Source organism: Babylonia areolata, chromosome 1, assembly GCF_041734735.1.
Source record: "Babylonia areolata isolate BAREFJ2019XMU chromosome 1, ASM4173473v1, whole genome shotgun sequence".
In the NCBI taxonomy this organism is placed as follows: domain Eukaryota; kingdom Metazoa; phylum Mollusca; class Gastropoda; order Neogastropoda; family Buccinidae; genus Babylonia; species Babylonia areolata.
Window position 1 is genome coordinate 39,778,558 of NC_134876.1, and position 21,754 is coordinate 39,800,311.

At 44.0% G+C, this 21,754-nt stretch overlaps 1 protein-coding gene across 5 annotated transcripts in view; it reads left to right on the top strand.

Annotated features, from left to right (window-relative positions):
* LOC143282870 (uncharacterized) overlaps positions 1-21,754 on the top strand; it is a 96,038-nt gene that overhangs the window by 29,319 nt on the left and 44,965 nt on the right. For 2 of the 5 annotated variants that reach the window (XM_076588771.1, XM_076588779.1), the window contains exon 2: positions 6,824-6,910. The exons of 2 other annotated variants lie outside the window; for them this stretch is intronic. Coding sequence is in view for 1 of the 3 variants with exons in the window: in XM_076588746.1 (XP_076444861.1) it covers positions 21,513-21,584 (72 nt within the window). In the remaining 2 variants the exon portion in view is untranslated. Of the gene's footprint in view, positions 1-6,823; positions 6,911-21,212; positions 21,585-21,754 lie in introns of those variants that run through there. One more of the 5 variants, XM_076588746.1, reaches the window with a different exon arrangement.

Consider the following 21,754-nt stretch of genomic DNA (forward strand, 5'->3'; position numbering starts at 1 on the left):
GTGACCACACGGTACGGTTCTGGGAGAAAAGCATCTGTATTTCAGCCTTCTTCATCAAATGTAAGTAGGTAGGATCTGGGGTGGGAAAGGGGACTGGGGATCTTGTTGACAATCCGTTTATTTTCTTCTCACTTATTAGAGCTAAAATGTTAATGTTATTTATTCATATATTCATTTATTTGTTTATGCCTATTTATTAATATAGCTATTTATTTTCATACCAGATCCCAACCTTGATAAGATTTCTTCGATAACATATCGCAGTGTCGTTTTCAGACTAACAGATTTTGTTAATTATGATGAGGTGTTTTAAATTTGGTTTTCGTTTGGTTCGTTGTACGACAAGGAAGGACAAGGCTGTTATGAAAAATGAAATACAAATCTTTATCAACGTGGGTATTCGTTTAAAGGCTTGGATGCGCTTTGTCTTAATATCTAGCCTTCGTCCGAAAGAGCGATTTATAGGAAAAATAAGCAGCGAACTGAAAAATGCAGATAAAAACAGAATGTAAACAGACATAATATTATGCGGACCCCAACTTACCCATCCTTCCAGAACCCTCCCCTCCTAAAACACGTTGAAATACCGTGGGGGAGGTGATAGCTGATTAATTCCAGGCGAATAATCGGTGCCTTGTATCTGGTCAACGGATGGGTTGGGTTTGGCTGTGAGCTTCTCCACTCCACGGAACATTAAAAAAAAGTTGACATTCCTCTTTTCTGATGTCCCTCTTCTACATTTTCTCTTCTCCTCACAGCTAAAAAAAAAATTTCGGCTCTGTCAGTCAGTTTCTCTCTCTCTCTCTCTCTTCTCTCTCTGTCCCAACGATTTTCCCAACTCTGATCGCTTGACAGTATTTCATTGCGTATAAACGGGAACTCGGGATTTCGCTTGAAGAGAAAACCTTTCCTAAATCACCATTGGCTATCTTGTTTGAAGTTAATATGTCAGATGGACACTGTAGGATTGGTTAGAGTTTGTTTTTTTGGTGTGTGTTTTGTGTGTGTGTGTGTGTGTGTGTGTGTGTGTGTGTGTGTGTGTGTGTGTGTGTGTGTGTGTGTGTGTGTGTGTTTTAAACTTAAAAAGGGCCTTGTCCAGTAATGGTCTGACACGTTCAGAAATCGTGACATAAGAAAATTACTGATCGTTTAAAACATTTCAACAGAATATTGTCACACAATATCACTGACATAGACTGTCTTCGGGTTTGCTTTTCTACAAATAATATTCACTGTACAACCTCATAATGTGAATGTACACTTGTACATTATTCTGGCCAGAACAGCAGATGTCCATTTTGTAAGTCAGAAATTGAAATTGAAAGTCCTTTTAATTATTTTTTTTAACTTGTTTTGAATACGCTATATACTTCGGTCCTGAAGTTAGTTTTCTATAGAAAGATAGAATTGAGATTCACGTATTGCACTAAATGACAAATTCATATTAGATTTGTAATGTCTCTTGTTTCATTCAATTTATAGAAAGAAAAATAAAAGGTGAACAGTTACCCGGTCTTTTAATGTGAAATACAAGATTTAATATCGTTTGTTCACAAGTACGATAAGAAACCGTTAGATATATATTGTTAATGCCTTGATGTGGATTTATACCATATCAAAGCAAACATTGATGCCAGGGATTTGATTGCACACTGAACAGAATAGAACCCATGTTCTCGTTTCAACAGCAGCATTATTTCATCCATGTTTTTGCGGGAAGGGCATGTATTTTTTCAGCTGACGAACCCTATCCCATGACAAGCTGATAGCATTTTTCTCATGTCACTTTCACATGCCGCCTTTTGTGTACTTACCAGATGCCGATGTTAAAAAAACAACAAAAAACAAAAAAACAACCAAACTTTTAGTCACGTGTTCTCCTCCTGTCTCACTGCGTTTGCGTTTAACCCACACAATAGGTGTTTAGCTGTGTGCGTTTGATAGAAAAGAAACTTCCCCCTCATAAAAGTAGACAACCCGTAACCCTTTGGTGGTCTCTAATTGTATTCACTTGAACATTGCACATTAATCCATCAACGATACCCACTCTGTAAATGGACCGCGATACCTTCTTGACAAACAACAAGGTCATAATCTCTTTCGTGAACATTTGTATTTTCCGCACGCTATAATTACCACTTGGTAGGTATTTAGTTTTACCCACCGGTTAGGTAATTAAACTGAACCCTCTTGTTAAGACCGAGTGGGAAAGGTTCATGCGATGGGTGTGCGGAACTGTGGATGTCATATCTGGAAATCGTTAACATTCTTCATTTCACGGGGTGTCTACGTTGCCGAGCATGTGTTGGCAGCTCGTCGTGAGCACAGGTTAGTCTGCAGTGAGGGTGAAGTCAGGCCGACGAGGTGTGTGCCGCGTGACTCAAGTGAACAAGGCCTTTGTCCGTGTGCTGGAATGCGCTTGACTTTTAATTGCCTGTCGGCTCGCCGACCTGTTGCACGTGCCACTACTGAGACCTGGCTGTGTGCTTTGAACTGCTTGGGATAAAGCCACAAAACTGTGCGGATATTTCCCCCAAACAGCAAGACAGCAGCACCGGTCGTGGCGTGGTTGTGTGTGATGTGATGTGTGTGTGGCATTGCGGCACGGTCGTGTGTGTCTGTTCGTCTGCTTGCTCGCATGTTTGTGGATAGTTTTAGGCCGCTGCGATTCTGTCCAGAAAAAAAGACAGACAAGGTAAATGTGTTTTGAAAAAAAAGAAAGAAAAAAAAAAGATCCTATGAGCTCCATTATTTTCCATATTCAGCTAGAACAGAATATCGGTGTTTAAAGCCAGTGCGGAAAAGATTGCGATTTTGAATGCATTTAGCACATGCAAAGGTAAAACCGTAGTTGCATGCATGTCGTATAATGCATATATCGTTTTAAAGAGCCACATGTGCATCTGCTTTCTGTATCAAGGTCGTGCTATTGTGTATCGCCATTGTATTGTTCTGCACAAGCATTGCATTGTACTGCCCTGCTTTGAAAGACCGTTTGTAATGTCTCTAGCGGCTGCCACTGCACCAACAGAAGCCTTACACGGAATGTATGTCACAAACTCAGTGTACAGTTTTGTGAGTTTATAAGTGGAGTATCAAAAGTTCACTATCATGATTTCTGCTCTACAGTGCGCTTTTTTGCTAGACAGTACAATTGTCCTAAAGCATTGATGTCCACTTACTTAAAGTTTTGATTGCAGACTAGGTATTTAAGTATATGAAACACAACTGCACTTAAATTCTAACTGAACTCCTTTCGCCACACATAAATCTTAAGTGAATCGTTCGGGATTCTGCCGTCAGTCATTTGCAATACTCAGGCACTGCGTATAAAAAGTGGGTCACATTCCTGTGATCTGTGATGGTATCTGTGTTGTTTACCTGTTTTTCCCTTTGATCAACAGGTTCAGAAGGCATCTGAAACAACTCTTGAGGATTATTTCAAGATTTTCGGGTCACCGTCGCGGAATTAAAGGATTATTGAATCACAACCAGCAGTTTTAACCTGGTTTGAATTTACTCATTTTATTCAGCATGGCCAGCAATTACAGTACAATTTCTATGACTGAAGGTTAAACAGTGGATTTAAACGAAAGTGCTATCAAGAGTTCTGTGTCACGGTCAACAATCGCCTTCCACGTAGTTACAGTGGAATCCGCGCGTTTACTGGCTGCATGTAGCAGTGATGACTTACCTGTCAGTGAGACTGTCAGCTAAACATGGTGTTTGTGCCAAAGTTCTTTACTACTTCCAGACTTTTTTTTTTTTTTTTACGCTGTGAGCCATTCCCAGTCCAGTTATTTATAGGGCAACCAAAATATCCCTCTCACTTCACTATCGTTATACACGAACTGGTGCTATTTTCATTTTTTCCCTTTCTCTTTATTTGAAATTAGGTCCATGTTACTATGAACGACTCGGTTTCTTGATCCGTAAAAGTAAAATGAATCTTTGAAATACAAACAAATGCACGCAGTCACTCCTCCATGACTCTCCCTGAGTTTCTGACTCTGTTTCTCTCTGTCTGTCTGTCTCTCCCTCCCCCCCTCTTTGTCTCTATCATTCTGCCTCTCTCCCCCCTTCTCTTACCCTTGTTAGACTTTAAGTAATTTTCTGTCATATAAAATGTTGTTTTTAGCTGAAACTGACGGACATCACAATTTCTTGACGTTTAGGAGACCTGTCATCGTGATGGTATCAGGCCAACGTATGAAACAGATCATCAAGGGTTAATAACCTCTGCATTTAGTAAAGAAATGGTTACGCTTGGGATTGAACGGCTTGTGAGTGAGTAATGGCACTTACAAGGGTGCGGGAGCTGGGGCAGGCTGCACAAAAAGGAGGGGAATGGGGGTGGGGGTTCGGAAGAGGTCGGGTAGGAGGGGTTTGGGAAGAGAGAGAGAGAGAGAGAGAGGGGGGGGGGGCTCAAGGATTCAAATAGATTCAAGTGCGCGACCACATTTTCACGATGATCAAAGTCTAGAAATATTTTTCACCCCCAATTACGGTATTGATGGAAGGATTGTAAGCAGGGCTTTACCCCTCTGGTTAACAGGCGTGGCACGTGCTGGCGGCCAGACAGACTGAACTGTAAACAGACGTTTGGTGGGAAGGGGGAAGGGGGTTTGGAGGGGGGGTTGGGGGGGGCGGGGGGGGGCGGCAGGGAGGAGGGAGAGAACGAAGCAGAGAACGTATGAAGGGTTCCTACATTCTCTGGTGGAGTATAAAAGGATTTGGTTTAAGCTTTGAGGTACCTGGCTGCTGCAGCTTGTGGTTTGTGGAAGGGTTTTATTCCGGTGGGCAGCCCCTCACCTGTCGCTCCATACGTCATCCCCACCGCTATTTCGGGTACAGTCGTGAGAAAGACTCGGGAGGGGGGATGTGGTGAGAGGGGAGCTGTGTGGTTTCTTTGTTTTGTTTTGCTCTCTTTCTGTCTGCCGTCTTGACTAGGTGTGTGTGTGTGTGTGTGTGTGTGTGTGTGTGAGAGAGAGAGAGAGAGAGTACAACGTTACTTTATTTGTACTGTGTCTGGTTGTCTCTCAGCCTGTGAGTCTGTCTGTATGTCCGTCAGTGTGTGTATGTTTGTATGTCTTTGTGCCTCTGTTTCAGTGTCTGCTCGTCTGTCTGTCTATGATTAGGTCTGTCTAATTATCTGTCGGTCTCGGTCTTAGTCTCTCTCTCTCTCTCTACCCCCCCCCCCCCTCTCTCTCTCATGCATGCACAGTCTAACTGGCACATCTTTTGTCCAGTCTACAAAAGCTTGGCTATGACTTGGCGTGATTCACAAAATATTGAGCGTGATGTCATCAGTTTTAGTCATGGTTCTCTTCATATCTTCTTTGTATTCCAGTTCTGATCTCTGAGCGACACAACCTCTGGCCGTACATTTTTTTGCCAGGTTCTTTCTGGATATTTCTGACATCTTGCGCTCTTGTCTTTCATAGAAAGGTAAAATTGTCAAGAAGTGAAACGAACAAGAAAAAGAGAAACTACAGTTATCGAAGATAAATTATTCCGGAAGCCCACACCCTCTCCTCGCTCCTCTACCTGTTTCTTTTATTTGTGCAGCAAGATGCATTCCAGGTGATGACAGGCAGGCTGATTATGGTAAATGGCTCAGACCTATTCTGGGGCATCACTGGCTGTTGTAAAGGCAGGGGTGAATGCGTTGCAGGGCCTGTGAGCAAAATTGTGGAAGGTGAATTGAAAAAAATATTTCTGTGTGTGAAGTCATCGTAACAATTCCTTGAAAACAGAACAGAATGCCGGGAAGTATCCATTACGTGGGAGTGCTTTTGGAGTGAATTGTGGTTAAGTCACATAGCCTGCCGTGCCTGTGAAGGAGTAAATGGATTCTAATTCTGATTCATATGTGCCATGAGTTTTCCAAAGAGTCGTGTGGCATGATGGACGTATTTGCCGATGGACAGTTTCTGTTCTTGCTTGGCACTACAGTCTTTGTGTGTGTGTGTGTGTGTGTGTGTGTGTGTGTGTGTGTGTTCCCATTGCTTGAGTCTTGTGAAGGATATAACTACATCTGGTTCTTCAAGTCTGTGACTTGCCTTAAACCTCTCTCATTATCTCTGTCGCACTGTTTCTCTCTGTCTGTCTGTCTCTGTGTGTGTCTCTGTCTCTCTGCTTTCTTTATTCCATATGGATCCTGCCATTCTGTACGACCCCCCCCCCCCCCAACACACACACACAAAATAAAATAAACAACAACAACAACTGTGCTAATGATCATTCAGTCAATGGAGCTTTGAACTTGGGAACCAGTCAGTCAAACTACCAATCATTCAGACACTCAGTCAGTCAAAGTACAATAATTGAAGAATCAACACAGTCTCACCTGAAAATGAAGATAATGTCATTGTGTATCATGTCCACATAACAAAAAGTGTCTGCATGCACCACATGGACCACAAACCCGATTTCTTTGATACATTGTTTGGCGGCCATTTTGATTTGTTTCCATAGCAACGGGTATTCACAGAAATCAAAGAACACTTTTTTTGTGATCCACAAGTGATGATACACCTGGTAGACAACAAGAAAAGAGAGATATAGTCGGGGAGAAAAACAAAAGTCGTTATTTGACTGTAGTGTCTGGCCTTAACGAACCGCCGAAATGGCCAAATAACCAGCCAAGCAGCCAGCTGACTCTCTGTCTTTATGTATATTCATCTAATGACATGCTTTTTTTGTGCTCCCACTTGCTCCATACCTATCAGCTACTGGTCCATCGTTCTGTCAGACCTTTTACTCATGAAGTGAGGACAGCAAGGGATGGATGTTGGGCACAGACTTCACTGGCATGTTGCAGATGTGGCAGGATGATGGCGTGGACACCACTGACTGCCCTGTCCTGCACTGACTGGCCCCCAGACCTCTGCCTGCCATCACTCGTCTGGTCAGTGTCCCGTCCCCTTGTTCAGTTGTCCGTGTCCGTGCCCACTAATTAAACGTTTGTAATATACTTTACTGTGCTGTTATTTGATGTATACGGTATCCTGTATGGTACATTACTGCATCGTACTGAATCATGTATTATGTTGTGGTGTGTTGCGTTGTTTTGTATTGATACTCTTGTGTTATATTACATTATTTCGTACCAGTTTGCATTGCACTGTCTCAGTCGTGTCGTGTTGTGCTGTATTAATCGCATTTTACTATGTTGCATTGTGTTGCGTTTTCTCGCATAGAATTAAGTATTGTGTTGTGTTGTTTTGTATTGAATTATTGTACAGTGTTGTGTTGTATTTTGTTGTATCATGGGTAGTTTTTTTCTCGTTACGATCGACTGTGTATTTTATCCTGGCTGTTGTACCAGGAAAAAGAAGCACGGTGTTTTCGCTGTGCGGCAGTAGCCATTGTCTTCTGTGTGGACTTCAGCTGTGGATAACTCGCTCATAGTGGAATGATTTTCACCGACTATACAAAGAACACATAGGTGTGTGTGCACATGTGCATGCGTGTGAACCTAGGGGTAGGACTGGGGCGAAGGGGGTCACTTTTGAAAGTGGTCCTTAACTTCAGGCCATCAGTGGCAGTCCGATGAAATACCCGGGACAACAGGGATCAACCGTTTCCCCGTTCTGGCTTGAACGAGGAGCCTCCGGTTCAGCCAGTTTGTCGTATAAAACCTGGTCCATCATAGGCTACTGTCAAGATAAAGGTTACGGATCCAGACTGTGTCACCGTGACTCCAGGTTAAGGTGACTTGTTGTCACTGTTATGTAATTGGATGACGGTCACCTCTTTTTGTATCACTGAGGCCCATTTCGGGTCATCCTGACCTTTGACTTAAGTAGAAGTCAAATTCACAATCATCTATCAATTCAAGGATGTTTTGACGGTGGCTTCTTACAGGAAAGGCGGCGATAGATTCTAACGTCTACCAATCGGCGAATTTGCTTATGAAACGTTTGTTGACATGTGTGATGGCTGCTGTCAGCACCTGTCCGAACCTGTCGACCTGGAGATGACTATCAGGGCTGTCAGTCAGAGTACCTGTTGATGCGGGTACTCATGGAAAAGTGGCCATTAGTCTTCAGACTTCCTCTGTCTAAATGCGTCGCTCTTCGGACCATGCAGAAATGTCCATGAAATGGAACAATCTGTCCACGTGTACGTCTCCATTTAGGCATCGTATCAGACACGTCACTCACACTGTCAACACTGCCGATACCTGGATATCTCAGCCTTGCTTTATCAGACCGCAGCTCGCACACAGGATGAAGCTAAAGTGACCCACAAAGCAGGTACGGAGATGTGTGTGAAGTACACATGAATCTGCTTCTATGCTGACTACTATTATTATACAAGTCAACACCAGTGCAGTATTATTTCAAAGGAAGCGCATTTTCATCCTGTGCGCCTTCAGCTGAGCAAACAGTTCAGTGGTTTTCAAAACTATTACATGATTTTGAGAAATTCGTCATGGTTTGTGTATGTGTTTAATGCATATCGTGGTCGTATTCTGGAACGTTGTGTGGATGAATGCAGATGAAATAGGCCTTTAAATACGGTGCGTAGGTCATGCGCATCTCAGAAAAAACATTGGTAACGTATTGCCTAAAGTTAGTGCAACGTACGCTTGATTTCTTAATGATTGAATTATTTCTATTTCCAACTCCATTACATCTAGTATCTACATTGGCTTTAGGAAAACTGCTCCTGGTGAATTATTTCTATTTCCAACTCCATTACATCTAGTATCTACATTGGCTTCAAGAAAACTGCTCCTTGTGAATTATTTCTAAACTGGTCCAGATCATCCGGCTTCCGTTGCCATTAGTTATGATTTGAACCAGACTCCCTAATGATTTTTTTTCATGTTGTGTGTGTGTGTGTGTGTGTGTGTGTGTGTGTGTGTGTGTGTGTGTGTTATTTCTGCATGTTTTAGTAACAGGAGAGTGTCAGATGAGTTGATGAATCGGTTGTTGTCCTGTCGGAGGAAGGGATACAACTCTTGTCTGCTCTAAACTGTAGCAATCGGGGAGTTGTTTCACTTAGCTCACCGAGATGAACTCGGAAGGCGGGGGAGGAGAGCTTGTTACTCTCTAAGGAAGAACAGGAATTAAGGGAGAGGGGGTCGGGTAGAGAGAGAGAGAGAGAGAGAGAGAGAGAGAGAAGACAAGACAAATGGTTTATTGACTTTGCTTTTGCCTTTGCTCATGTCAGGGAAGAGGAAATCAGAAGCACCAAAACATATGTAAAATGTTCTTCCACTCTCTCCGCGAGAACAAGACTGAGCTTGAACGAGAGAGAGAGACAGACAGACAGACAGACAGACAGACAAACAGACAGATTCGAAGTTTCATATGACTCAAAGACAACATCTTGATCGGTACAGGCCAGGACTAAATGTGGCACTTGAAAAAAAAAAACCCCCCAAAAAAAAAAAAAAAAAAAAAATCGCCTCTCTGCATCTCTCTCTCCCTCGCTGTGATTCACGCACTCGCGCACACACTCACAGACGACAGCACAAATTCGTTCAGACAGGTGCACACATCGGTAAAAAGCCTCGGAGACGCACGTGCAAGCGTCAGCTTGAAAAAGATAACCGATAGGCGTGCTTCGTGACAGCCATTCTGAACAATTGATGTTGAAAGCAGTGCACACATTGCTACATTTTTCTGTCGTTTTATTACATTATATCTTTCCTTTTCTTTTCTTAGAAGTGGTGCAGTTCAGTTCATTTTCTTTGGTAATGATGATGGCGGTTATGATGGCAACAATGATGATGATAATGATGATAACAGCAACAATAACAACAATAATAATAGCAATCATCAGCATCATCAAAAAAAATGTAACAAAAATTAAAGTAATTAGTCATTCCGATGAGGCGATAAACCGAGGCCGCGTCTGCAGCAAGCATTCATTTAGCGCACGTAAAGGAACCCATGACGAGAAAAGGGTTGTCCCTGACAAAATTCTGTAGTAAAATTCACTTTGATTGGAAAACAAATACACTTGCAGGCAGAGAAAGAATGGTAGCGCTTACAGTGTAGCGATGCGCTGTCCCTGGGGAGAGCAGTCCGAATTTCACACAGAAATCTGTTGTGACAAAAGAGTAATATAATAATTATGATAATAATCATCATCATAATAATAACAATAATAACGGGAATACACGTAAGTAAAACAGCTCTTCATGAAGTCAAGGTGCGCTATATGGAACACCTGAAAGAAGTCACACTTTTTACCATTGTCTTCTATAGGCTCAGAAATGTGACAATACGCATTCCAGCTCCAACGAGAGCAGACCAACAAACCGGCAATACTTGAAACGTTTTATGCTTCAAAAATTGTGAAATGCATGCTAATTTGCTCACATATGTGAGTCCATGTAACGACTCGGTGTCTCGGTTGTCTCTGTGTCCGTATCTGTGTGTGTGAAGCGATGAAATGCTGATCGGTGTGGGCTGTTTTAGATGGAATCAATCCGTTCCTAGCACACAACACAGTTCCGGTTCGATTCACACTCGTTTCTGAGGGCGAGCAAAAATGTTATTTGGATCGTTATGGGTATGTACTGCTACCCACTTGTCTAAAAATAGATGGATAGCTCATGGGCCAGGAAAGTTGAAGCCAACTGGACGCCATTCTGAGACTCGTAACCGGCTGTCAGTCCGTTGAGAAGTCGTCTGCTAACAGGTGGTAGTTTCTGAGCTGTAACCGTGTATCTTCGATGAAACGTGTTATGCTTGTCCCCACGACAAGCCAAATATTGTATCTTTATTGATGTCTGCCAATGGTTTATTCACCAAAGTTATTACAGGAAAACATTGCAGTGACACGTAGCGCAAACTTGCTGTGCAGGCACACACAGGAAGCTTTACTAACACCGCGAGCAAGTGAAAGCTTGCCGTGAAGCATTCATCGTAGCCAGCTAAGCGCTCGGCTACATATATGAAGTAACCGATTCGCGCTATACTGACACGAGTAGCAAAATGGCTGATTGAACACTTCCGCTGGCTTCATTTAGCAAAGGAACTCAAAGAAAGCATGCGCTATCCACCTATTTTTAGACCAGTGACTGCTACCCCCCTCCCTTTCCAATCCATCGCCAGCCCATTGCTTTTGTTGTTGAGCAGCAGGAATAACATGAATCGTGAAGGTTGCCTCTTATTTTGGTTTGTTACATCTGGGATATGACTGGCCTAACAAGTCATTCAAAAATAAACCGGGGTATGGCTGAGAGAGAGACAGACAGAGAGAGAGAGAGAGAGAGAGAGAGAGAGAGAGAGAGAGAGAGAGAGAGAGAGAGAGATTTTGATTAAATCTGTTACGCTAGTAATCTAGTAGAAAAAATCAATACCATTGTTTCTACCTTCGATTTGAAGTCAGTGCTTTTGTGCGTGCGGAAGCATTCCCAAGTTTATATTCCATTTATACTGAAATACAACGACAAAAAAGAAAAGTCATGCAATGTTACATTATCGGCGAATCATTTTGAAAGGAAAGCAATGAGAGGGACCCAGCTATCGGTCAAAACCAAAAAAGACGACTGACATCAGTCATTGAAGGTTTTCAATCTCAAGTTCTTTAAAAAAATGTTATTACAGTAGGAAAAAGCGTGTGTGTGTGTGTGTGTGTGTGTGTGTGTGTGTGTGTGTGTGTGTGTGTGTGTGTGTGTGTGTGTGTGTGTGTGTTCTCCTCAGTTCAGTGTCTGTTTTCCGTTAGTTGTGGTACTGATTTCAAGTCATAAACACACACACACACACACACACACACACACACACATATGACATCACTAGCCATCGTCCCTCGGTACTTAGAAATAATGTATTACGCACATGGATTTTGCCAGACGAACATTTTTTAATGCCAATGGCGTTCTTTTGGGAAGGTTTCTGGCGGGTATATTACATCCCTTGGTCCGGCCAGCGTCTGAAGAGAGGGTGAGGGAGAGAAGAAGAGAGAGATGCATGCTGCAAGGTAAATGGCAAAGCAGCCAGGTATGTGTGGTGAGAGGAGGGAAGGGGGTGGGTGGGTGAAAGTGGATGACTGCGGTTATTTTGGGGTTGCCATCATTCCAAGCTGCAGGCTATTTTGGTATCTTGACTGCATCTCCTGGCTCTTCTTATGCTGTTTCCTTCTGTCCTGGTCTTTTTTGTGTATGTGTGTGATGATTTTGTTTTCTGTGCGTGTCTGTACATGTGCCTGTATGTACATCTGTCTGCTCATCAGTCAATTACTTTCTTTCTCTCTCTGTCTGTCTCTGTCTGACTGTCTTTCTCTCCCCCCCCCCCCGCTCTTTCTCTCTCTCGGGTAGTTTCTATCAACGGCCATACCTGTCTATATGCCTGTCTATCGCGTTCATTCGTTCGTTATACTCGTTCGTGGGGTCTCCCTCCTTCCTTCCCTCCTTCTTATTTTCATTTCTGTGCCTTTTTATTTTTCCATTATTTTTACCCCGTTTTCGTAGAATTACACGAAATCCTTCCTTGCCAGCTGATAATGGAAAACCGACATTCACCACTCAGTACACAGTGTGTTTACTATAAAAATCCGGCGTCACTGAGTGTGCGCGCAGTCATGTTTAGGCTAAGAGTTTGCTTCATGACCGATGGTGATGTACTGTCCGTTAACAAGACATCGTCATGGTGTGTGTGTGTGTGTGTGTGTGTGTGTGTGGGGGGGGGGGGGCGTGCTGGCAAAAAATACAAACAAAAAACAACAAAAAAAACTCCTCTGCAACAGACTCATTTATTCATTTATTTATTCGTTCGCTTGTTGTTTACTTGTTCATTGATGTTGAATGTACCGGTTCCCTTTAGCATTCACGAACAGGCGTCGTGTTTTTTCTGGTGTTTGGGTGCTGCGCTGGAAGACGTGAGGGCGGTCTGGCAGAAAGTGTCGGTGACTCACTGAATTCGCTCCCTTTTCCTGCCTCTGACTCACACGAGAAAATCAGTGAACAGGCGTGAATTCGGCTAGACGATTGAGGAACTGCGTTGTAACTATTGTAACACGCCTCTTGTATGGAATGGTGGGGGATGGGGAGGGGTGGGGGGTTGTGTATGCAAGATTCTTCACTTTATAGTGGACCACCATACAACTCCACGTTTCTTAACTGACACAGCTGAAAGACTGGACACTGAGCACTTCTGCTTGTGTGAGACCCGTGCGCAGTTCAAAGGTTTCTAAGCGGTCAAGCTCACAGTTTGGACACTTACCAGGTCCAGTATAAATATCAGCGTTTACCAGGTTTCGAACAGAACCGTTATTTCATTGAGGACTTAAAGTTGAAAGCGATAACCTGTCGATGGATATCTCAGTGTTAACATGTAGACGTTCGCTGTGATGGTAATGAGGTGGTGTCTCTGGAGATGGAAAGTCAAAACAGCGAACGTTGCAGGATCGAATCAGAACGAGGAGATCTGTCGTGTACGATTTCTGAGCTGATGATAGCTGGTGAAGGGATGCAGGGGTATGGAGACAGACAGACACACAGACAGACAGAGAGAGAGAGTAGCTCTCCAGTTCTGCACTGATTAACAGAAATTTCTTAACGTCAGATCGTGGTAATGGCCGCTGGCTCCTTTCCATGACCGCATCGGATTCGTTTTAGATCGTTTGTCATCAACCGTTTCTTTGTGGATAGATGGATAGTCGTGTGTGTGTGTGTGTGTGTGTGTGCGTGCGTGCGTGTGTGCATGTGTGTGGCCTGGGGGAGGGGGGAGGGGCGGGGGGAGGGCAGGGAAAGTGTCAGCATCACCGCGGGACCAGCATTTGTTGAGTTTACCTGATGATAGTCAAGGTTTACCTCACTGCATGCGCCTATTCGTCAGTTTTTAATTATTTGTGAAAGAAACAGGGGTATCTCGATTTGCTTCTGATATTGGACTTTATCGGTGTCGGTAACACTTCTCCCAGTGTTTTATTTTGTCAGTGTCGGTAACACTTCTTTCAGTGCTGGACTTTGTCATGTCGGTAACACTTCCCCCTGTGCTGGACTTTGTCATGTCGGTAACACGTCTCCACGTACTGGACTTTGTCATGTCGGTAACACTTCTTTCAGTGCTGGACTTTGTCATGTCGGTAACACTTCTTTCAGTGCTGGACTTTGTCATGTCGGTAACACTTCTTTCAGTGCTGGACTTTGTCATGTCGGTAACACTTCTCCCAGTGTTGGACTTTGTCATGTCGGTAACACTTCTCCCAGTGTTGGACTTTGTCATGTCGGTAACACTTCTCCCAGTGTCAAGTTGGACTTTGTCATGTCGGTAACACTTCTCCCAGTGTTGGACTTTGTCATGTCGGTAACACTTCTCCCAGTGTTGGACTTTGTCATGTCGGTAACACTTCTTTCAGTGCTGGACTTTGTCATGTTGGTAACACTTCTCCCAGTGTTGGACTTTGTCATGTCGGTAACACTTCTCCCAGTGCTGGACTTTGTCATGTCGGTAACACTTCTCCCAGTGCTGGACTTTGTCATGTCGGTAACACTTCTCCCAGTGTTGGACTTTGTCATGTCGGTAACACTTCTTTCAGTGCTGGACTTTGTCATGTCGGTAACACTTCTCCCAGTGTTGGACTTTGTCATGTCGGTAACACTTCTCCCAGTGTTGGACTTTGTCATGTCGGTAACACTTCTCCCAGTGTTGGACTTTGTCATGTCGGTAACACTTCTCCCAGTGTTGGACTTTGTCATGTCGGTAACACTCCTCCCAGTGTTTTCTTTTGCGGCCGTCGGCCATCAGTCCGACAGGTGTGTTTCCCTGCCTTGTTCTCATCCCACGGCTGTTTCTTATACAGCAGAGCTCACAGCTCTTCTGGCCGGGAAGGGTCGGCTTCAAACCAAGCAGAATTCCCTCAGGCTGTGACCTGACCGATTCGCTTCCAGCCTCTCGCTGATACCAGCGTTGCAGACTGTCTGCTGATGTTAAAATTCCATGGAAAGAGACCCCACTCCCCCCCCCCACCCCCCACCCCATAAGAAATGCCAGTTGCAACATTCTATGGCTATCTGACCATGTTAGCACGCAGAATAAACTAGTTGCTTGCTGCAGATGTTCTTTTATTTCCATCATTGCTGATAACCGGGCGTTTAATTAGCATTATCTGCTTTCGTAGCAAAGTTCTTGTATGTTGTTTTTTTTGTTTTACGGACGTAGTACAACGTACATCACTTTGCGATAATAAGAACACATACATTTTTTTTTTACATTTTTTTGGTTTAAATTTTCATGATTGTAGCCAGCGTGTGCACGCCGCACGCATGCACACACACACGCAAACGCGTGCGTGGACACACACATGCACGCACGCATACACATGCATACACACACCCTCTCTCTTTCTCTCTCTGACAGAAAGACAGACAGACACACACACGTATACACACGCACACACAGACACACACACATACACACACACTCACACACACACCCGCGCATTGTCACACACGCTTAACTGTGTGCAGTACAAGCCTTTTTCATCCATTCATTCTGTACATGAACCTACTTGTCAGTACGAGCACACGTAGTCTTCAGTGCGAGCCAGATTTATCAATTTCCTCTGATGCTTTATACCCACTAGCATACACGCTCAGGTAGTCGTTATGAATGTGAAGCATGCTGATTCAATCCTGTCTACCATCCACTCCTCTGCGTCTGTGTGTGCGTGCGCGCGCGCGCCTGTGTGTGTGTGTGTGTGTGTGTGTGTGTGTGTGTACACACGCGTGTCAGAATGCTTTTGTATGTGTGCGGATGTGTGTGAGCACGCGTCTCTCTGTGTGTGTGTGTGTGTGTGTGTGTGTGTGTGTGTGTGTGTAGGTACATATACATATATACGCTTATGTGCATGTGTATGTGCGTGTGTGTGTACGCGCACGCGCTTGCACGTTTGGGAGTATGCGTGGCAGGTGATGAAGTGATGCAGAAAGCCACAGAGAGAAGGGGGCAATGACTTCTGCCACATTTCTCATCATCCACGGTTCATAACATTCCTGGAACCATAGCAACCACAGAATTGTACCGTGTTTTACTGCTGCTGTCTGGGCCCCCACAGGGGTGGGCGAGAACCGTATGGAAGTAAGTCTTCGTACACGTGTGGGGGCGCCAATTGAGTGTTTCAGGTAGCTCAGATCAAAAAGTACTTCGGTCGATAGCCCTGGAAAAGTGATCTTCAGACAACGCTCTGACAAATACCCGAAGCCTTTAGCTCTGAAAATACCCGTGGATGATGACTTTGTGAATACACTAAACGACTTCTCCAATGATACTATTGGTGGTTGACTCTCAACTTACCGTTTGGTACTGGCACCGAAATACCTGTTCTGATATAAAGAAGCATTTGAATTAGTCTGTTTATCAGTGCATGTACAGGATACGTTTTTGAACACGTTTAATTAGGTAGCCCTTAGAATTCCTGAAGCTGTTTAATTTGGAAAATCTTCTATCAGCGGCTCAGCGTTCGGCTTATATCTGATAATTAAATACGCTTACAGTTGGGCCAACAGCAGAGTGAGAGCAGTATGGTCTGAAGGACTGTGACTCTCAAACTGGGAGGTGAGATTGCAGTGGCTCTTAGAGATGCAGCTTTTGGGGCGAGTTTGCCTTAAGGAACCACCCCAACACCGACTGTTCTAAAACCCTGTTGGTTGAGAGAGTGAGGATGTAGCATAGATCTCCACTAAAAGTCTTGGCCCAGATAGTTGCTTCTGCTGCTGTCCTAATGGTCTTCCAGTTGTCGGACACGACTTGCTATCATACATGTTTATCTGCAAGCGGATGGTCTTAAAATGTCGATCACTTGAATCTGTGGTTCTTTTCGTATTTATCGAGAGCTGCTGTAAATAGTTATAGTTAGTCCTGTGGGTGGTCTTTCCGCAGTGACACATATGGGTGGCAGCTTTAAGAAAAACAACTTCGGAGTAACTCTGAAATACCAGTAGTTGATTGTCACTTCAGAAACTGTTGATGGTAATTTGTGAACTGCTTGTAATAGTAGTTCTAATAATTCGTGGGCATGCATCATGAATCACATTAACTGGGAGACTAAATGGAATGACAAAAAAAATAAATATCGTTCTTTTGAAAATGGATAAGCGGGAAAGTTATTGAAACACTTGTACGTAGTATTTCTAAGGAAAAAGCTCATGAAACACGTGACGATGACATTTCTAAGGTACAAAGTTCCTGAATCTTGATAGTACATCTAACAAGGGAGCTTACGTGGTAGCTGTGAACGACACACTTACAATACTTTAAAGCACACTGGACAGTGTTATTACGTTACAATTATAAAGACAGTTTCTCTATGTTTAACAACAAAGTAATGGATGAAGCTAGGTGCCGGGAAAAAAAAAGAACAAAAACAAAAAAGAAAACAAAACTGTATCAATTTGTCAGTTTGGTTTTGACTTTGCAAAGATGCGCCCAGGATGTCGGGGTGATGGAAAGTGTGGATTCAATGGTATGTCTGGAAACAGAACACATTGCAGACTGATAGCGGCAGTCATACAAGTCGGCCTCCTACCCAGACCCTCTCCCATTGACTGTTAGTGATATTCCTACAGCTCCACCCGCCACCCACACCCTTCCCACCCCATCCATCTCCAGTGTGTGTGTGTGTGTGTGTGTGTGTGTGTGTGACATGTGGACCAGCTCTGAGAGAGTCCAGGACCCTTGCCAAGACAGGGGATGGTCCACAGGGAGTCCCACAGCACACGGCCAATTAGCCGTCCGTTCGTCTTGTGGCCAGCTGGGTTTTTCCTCGGGTGGTTCGATTCGCTGGCCTGTGCTCATTGGCTAACTACAGTTTGTAAAGTGGTCTTCGGTAAATACATTGTGTATGTGCGTGCGTGTGTGTGTTTGTGTTGTGTGACCTCCCTTGTCCACACACACACACACGCACAATGCGTTTGTGTGTGTGATTATATACGCAAGTGTATACACGCTCTTTCGTATACGCATGTACGTGTGTTGTTCATGCGTGTGCCAAGCCATTGCGTACCTGTGCACGAGCGCCCGCTCTCGTGGTCTGTTTGGAGTTTTCGTGGGTGTTTCGTCTCGCTCACCCAGAGTTTATTATTTCTACCTGAAGATACGGAATCGCGAGGCCCGTGTTCTGCTTGTATGTATAGGAAAAGACAACTCCGCAGGAGAGGAGTTATATGCGGCTTGGTGGCTGCCAAAATCAAGCGGCGGTTTTGGTGTGAATGTTTGGCCACACTGTCACGCCATGAAGCTACCACCACCACCACCAACAACATTACCACCATCAATACCATCACCAAAACCGCCACCATCATCACTACCATCATCACCACCGTTACCACTATCAGCACCACTACCAACATCACCACCACCAACATCATTACAACCAACTTCATCATCATCAACACATCGTCACAAACACTCAGCACCAATATCAACATCATCACGACCATCTAAAGTATCAACATCGTGACTACCACCACAGTCACCTTCACTACCGCAGCCTTCATAACCACAACCATCATCACAAATACCATCACCACAAACACCACCACAATTACATCTCCACAAACACCACCATCACCACAAACCCCACCCTCATCACCACCAGCATCACCACAATTACGTAAGTCCTCATGAATGGAGTAAATATGCATCAGAGGTATCAAAAGATCGTGGTCACTAATTTGTACAAAACGATCATACTCAGTGTATCGGGAATACAGTCTGGGGTTTTTTCTGTGTAAAAACATCCTGTTTCATGTCTTCAGTCAGGACGGGGTGCGGCTTGCTAACTTTTCCCGCGTGCACTCAGTGCTGATGCTTTTAACGACATGGCCTTCCTCTCGTTTCCCGCCCCTACCTCCGCCACCCCCTTCTGCTTATTGAACAAGAAAAGACGAAGAAGAAACACAAACAAAACCAAATTTACCACCACAAAGAACAACCTCGGTTTGTTGGTTGGCAGTATAAATTTCAGCCACATCTTTCTGAATTCATAGATTGTGTTTCTGATTTATTCTTATTTATGGTCATACGCCAATAACGTTACTTCATTGTTATAATTGTTGGTGGTGAATCTCTCTCTATTTGTCTCTCCTTCTCTTTAATAGTAAATTAGGGTCTTCACTGATTCGTTCTATTATTTCTTTTTTTTTTTTTTTTTTATTCATGTGTTCGAAGTGTAACAGTTAACGCCGCATGAATGGACAGACCAATTTCCTGTTGTTGCTTCCTTTTATTTCAAAACAGTGTAGAAGTTTCTCTGACTATTCCTCATTCCCATTCTTAGTTTAATTGTCAGAGATCATCAGCCTGTGTCAACGTCTTTCCATTCAAGCAGTTTTAAATTGTGTTTAACTGTAACAGCTCCAACTTGGAAGCCTTCCAAACAGGGAACCAGGGTATGGTGGTCGCTAGAAGTACAGTTAACCCTGCCAGTTGTGTTCCCTCAACTGAAGATGCTGCATGCACACCATGTGAAAGCATGCATCGGGGCAGGGGGGGGGGGGGGGGGGGGAGAGAGAGGGACGGTAAATGCCGGGAAGTGGCGTGCTATCTTTCTGAAGTCGGAACAATCTGAATGCCTCTACCTTCTTTATACTGCCTTTCACCCTCACAAGCAGTGTCCGCATCACAGCCTATCTCCCCCTTCCCACCCTGTTCCACCCATCTGTCCATCTGTGAAGCTACCTGGCTGGCCTCAGATGTTCACTTGGGGTGCATGAAGGCAGGCAGTGGAGGGTGTCGAACGGGTTTCACTTTGATAACGGCTCCAGTCCCTCTTCCCCAGCACAGCCAGACAGACGGACTGAAAGTGTGCTCCGCCGATTGTTGGTGGCCGCTGAAAGCACAAGTTATTTTTAAAGTCAGCGTGAAGATAAGCAAGCTCTCAGCTGCTGCAGACATATTTGGCGAAAGGCGGCACTGTGCCAGTCTGTCGGCTGGTTCCCCCTTCCCGCTCCAGCTCCACGGGGCCAGGTGGGCCCGGGTTTTATACACCTACCTGTACTTCCTTTCAAATTTCAACTTCCAACTGACTCCGACGATTGACGCGCGTTTGTATACCGCGGGTGTTGTTTTGCGCGAAATCTACCACTGTTTTTTTCCTCCCCCTTCTGAGGCGTTTCTTGACGCTGTATGACAGACGTAATGTCTGTGTTTGACTTAATTCTGTAATATATCATTGGTGATGATTGATTGTGTGCTAGAAAAAAAAGACAAGAAGGAAACACAGTTCACCAGAAGCGCTGTGTTGGCTCCTGTCCAGCTTGGTATTGGACTAACTTCACCACTGAACCTTTCACTTTTCACTGACTGAACGGGTTGTGACCTTTCCAGGTGACTGGGTGAAAAGTGCGGACTTTTTGAGGTCCATAAGGACTGGAATGATTTTTTTTCCAATGAAATGACAAATTTAGTTCGGTCAGATCGTACAGGAAGTGATTAATCAAGTGGTGCATGGAACATTCTTCCAATAGAGGCCTTTAATTCGCATGTGAAATATATGTTTTATTTCGTTAAAACATAGGTAAAATCAGTCGGAATTTCAAAAAAGAGATATTCCAATTGTAGCCTACTTAAGATACTTATGGTGTACTTTTATGTGCAATTTCAACAACTTCATGATATTCGGGAAACATTAAAACCGGATTTTTGTCACGTAACTAAACAGACGGGTTTTTGAAGGTAGTACACAGTCAAGACCGAAATATGTAACGAGCAGTTGAGAAAACAGACATCTTTACAAATCGTAGTTCAGACATGTTTCGCAAGAGATAAACAGAGAAAAGGAAGAGAAAGTGTTAACCTTGCACAGTGGCCGTAGCCCTCGCCAATTATGTTGCGAGATGTGTGAAGCCGGGCTGTGTTGTGTAGGCGTGCCAGTCAGTGCACGTGATACGGAGGGAGCTACACGCTTCCTTCACCGAAATCTACACTTCACGTGTGACTGCAATATTTATAATACTTGAGAACCAAGAGAACCATGCTTTCTTTTTGTAATATTTTCTTTTTATAGTGTGATAGAATCTGTATGATGTTGTAGTTTATCTCAGTGTGCCAGGTTTTTTGTGCCGGACCTTGCGAATCTTCCTAGATTACCTCATGCACAAAAATAGGCGAACACTGCTCCTTGAACAGGTAACAGTTCGGTGTTTGGCAGCTTAATGACTGCGATGAGCACCCGTTGTTGAAGACTTGTGTCCACTGACCTGTGTCACTAAAACATATACTGTTTAACTGTGCTTATGTCACTCAGTTCTGGTCTCAGTGACGAACTGGGGCCATGGAGCAATGTATTATATGAGAGAACAGTGACAATGACTTTGTGGTGAACCAGAACCTCACAAAACAAACAAGTTCTGCCCAAGACACAGGAACTGTGACTACTGTTTGTTATTACCATGAGTGTGACAATCAAACAAAATATAGTGGACAAAATAGTGGGTGTAAAGCCAGAGCCACGTGCTGTAGTTAGTGTTAGCCCTCAGATAGTTGAAGTAGTGGCAGTAGTAGTAGCAGTAGACAGGAGTGGTCCGCGGGTGGTCGTGAACAGACATGGTTGCTAAACTGCCCAAACCTGTCAGGAAAATCTGGAAGATGTTGCAGTGCGTGCGAGAGAAAATTAAGGTAAGTGAATCTCTACATGTAATAACATTGGTTTGGATTTTTACCCGCTCACCCTCAAACATCAGTTGATTTGATGGGTTTTTTTTCCCGTGTACTAAGTCAGTCACATGCCAAAACTTTGCGCTGTTGATTTTTTCATTATGATGCATTCTGGTGCTGTGTAATGTGTG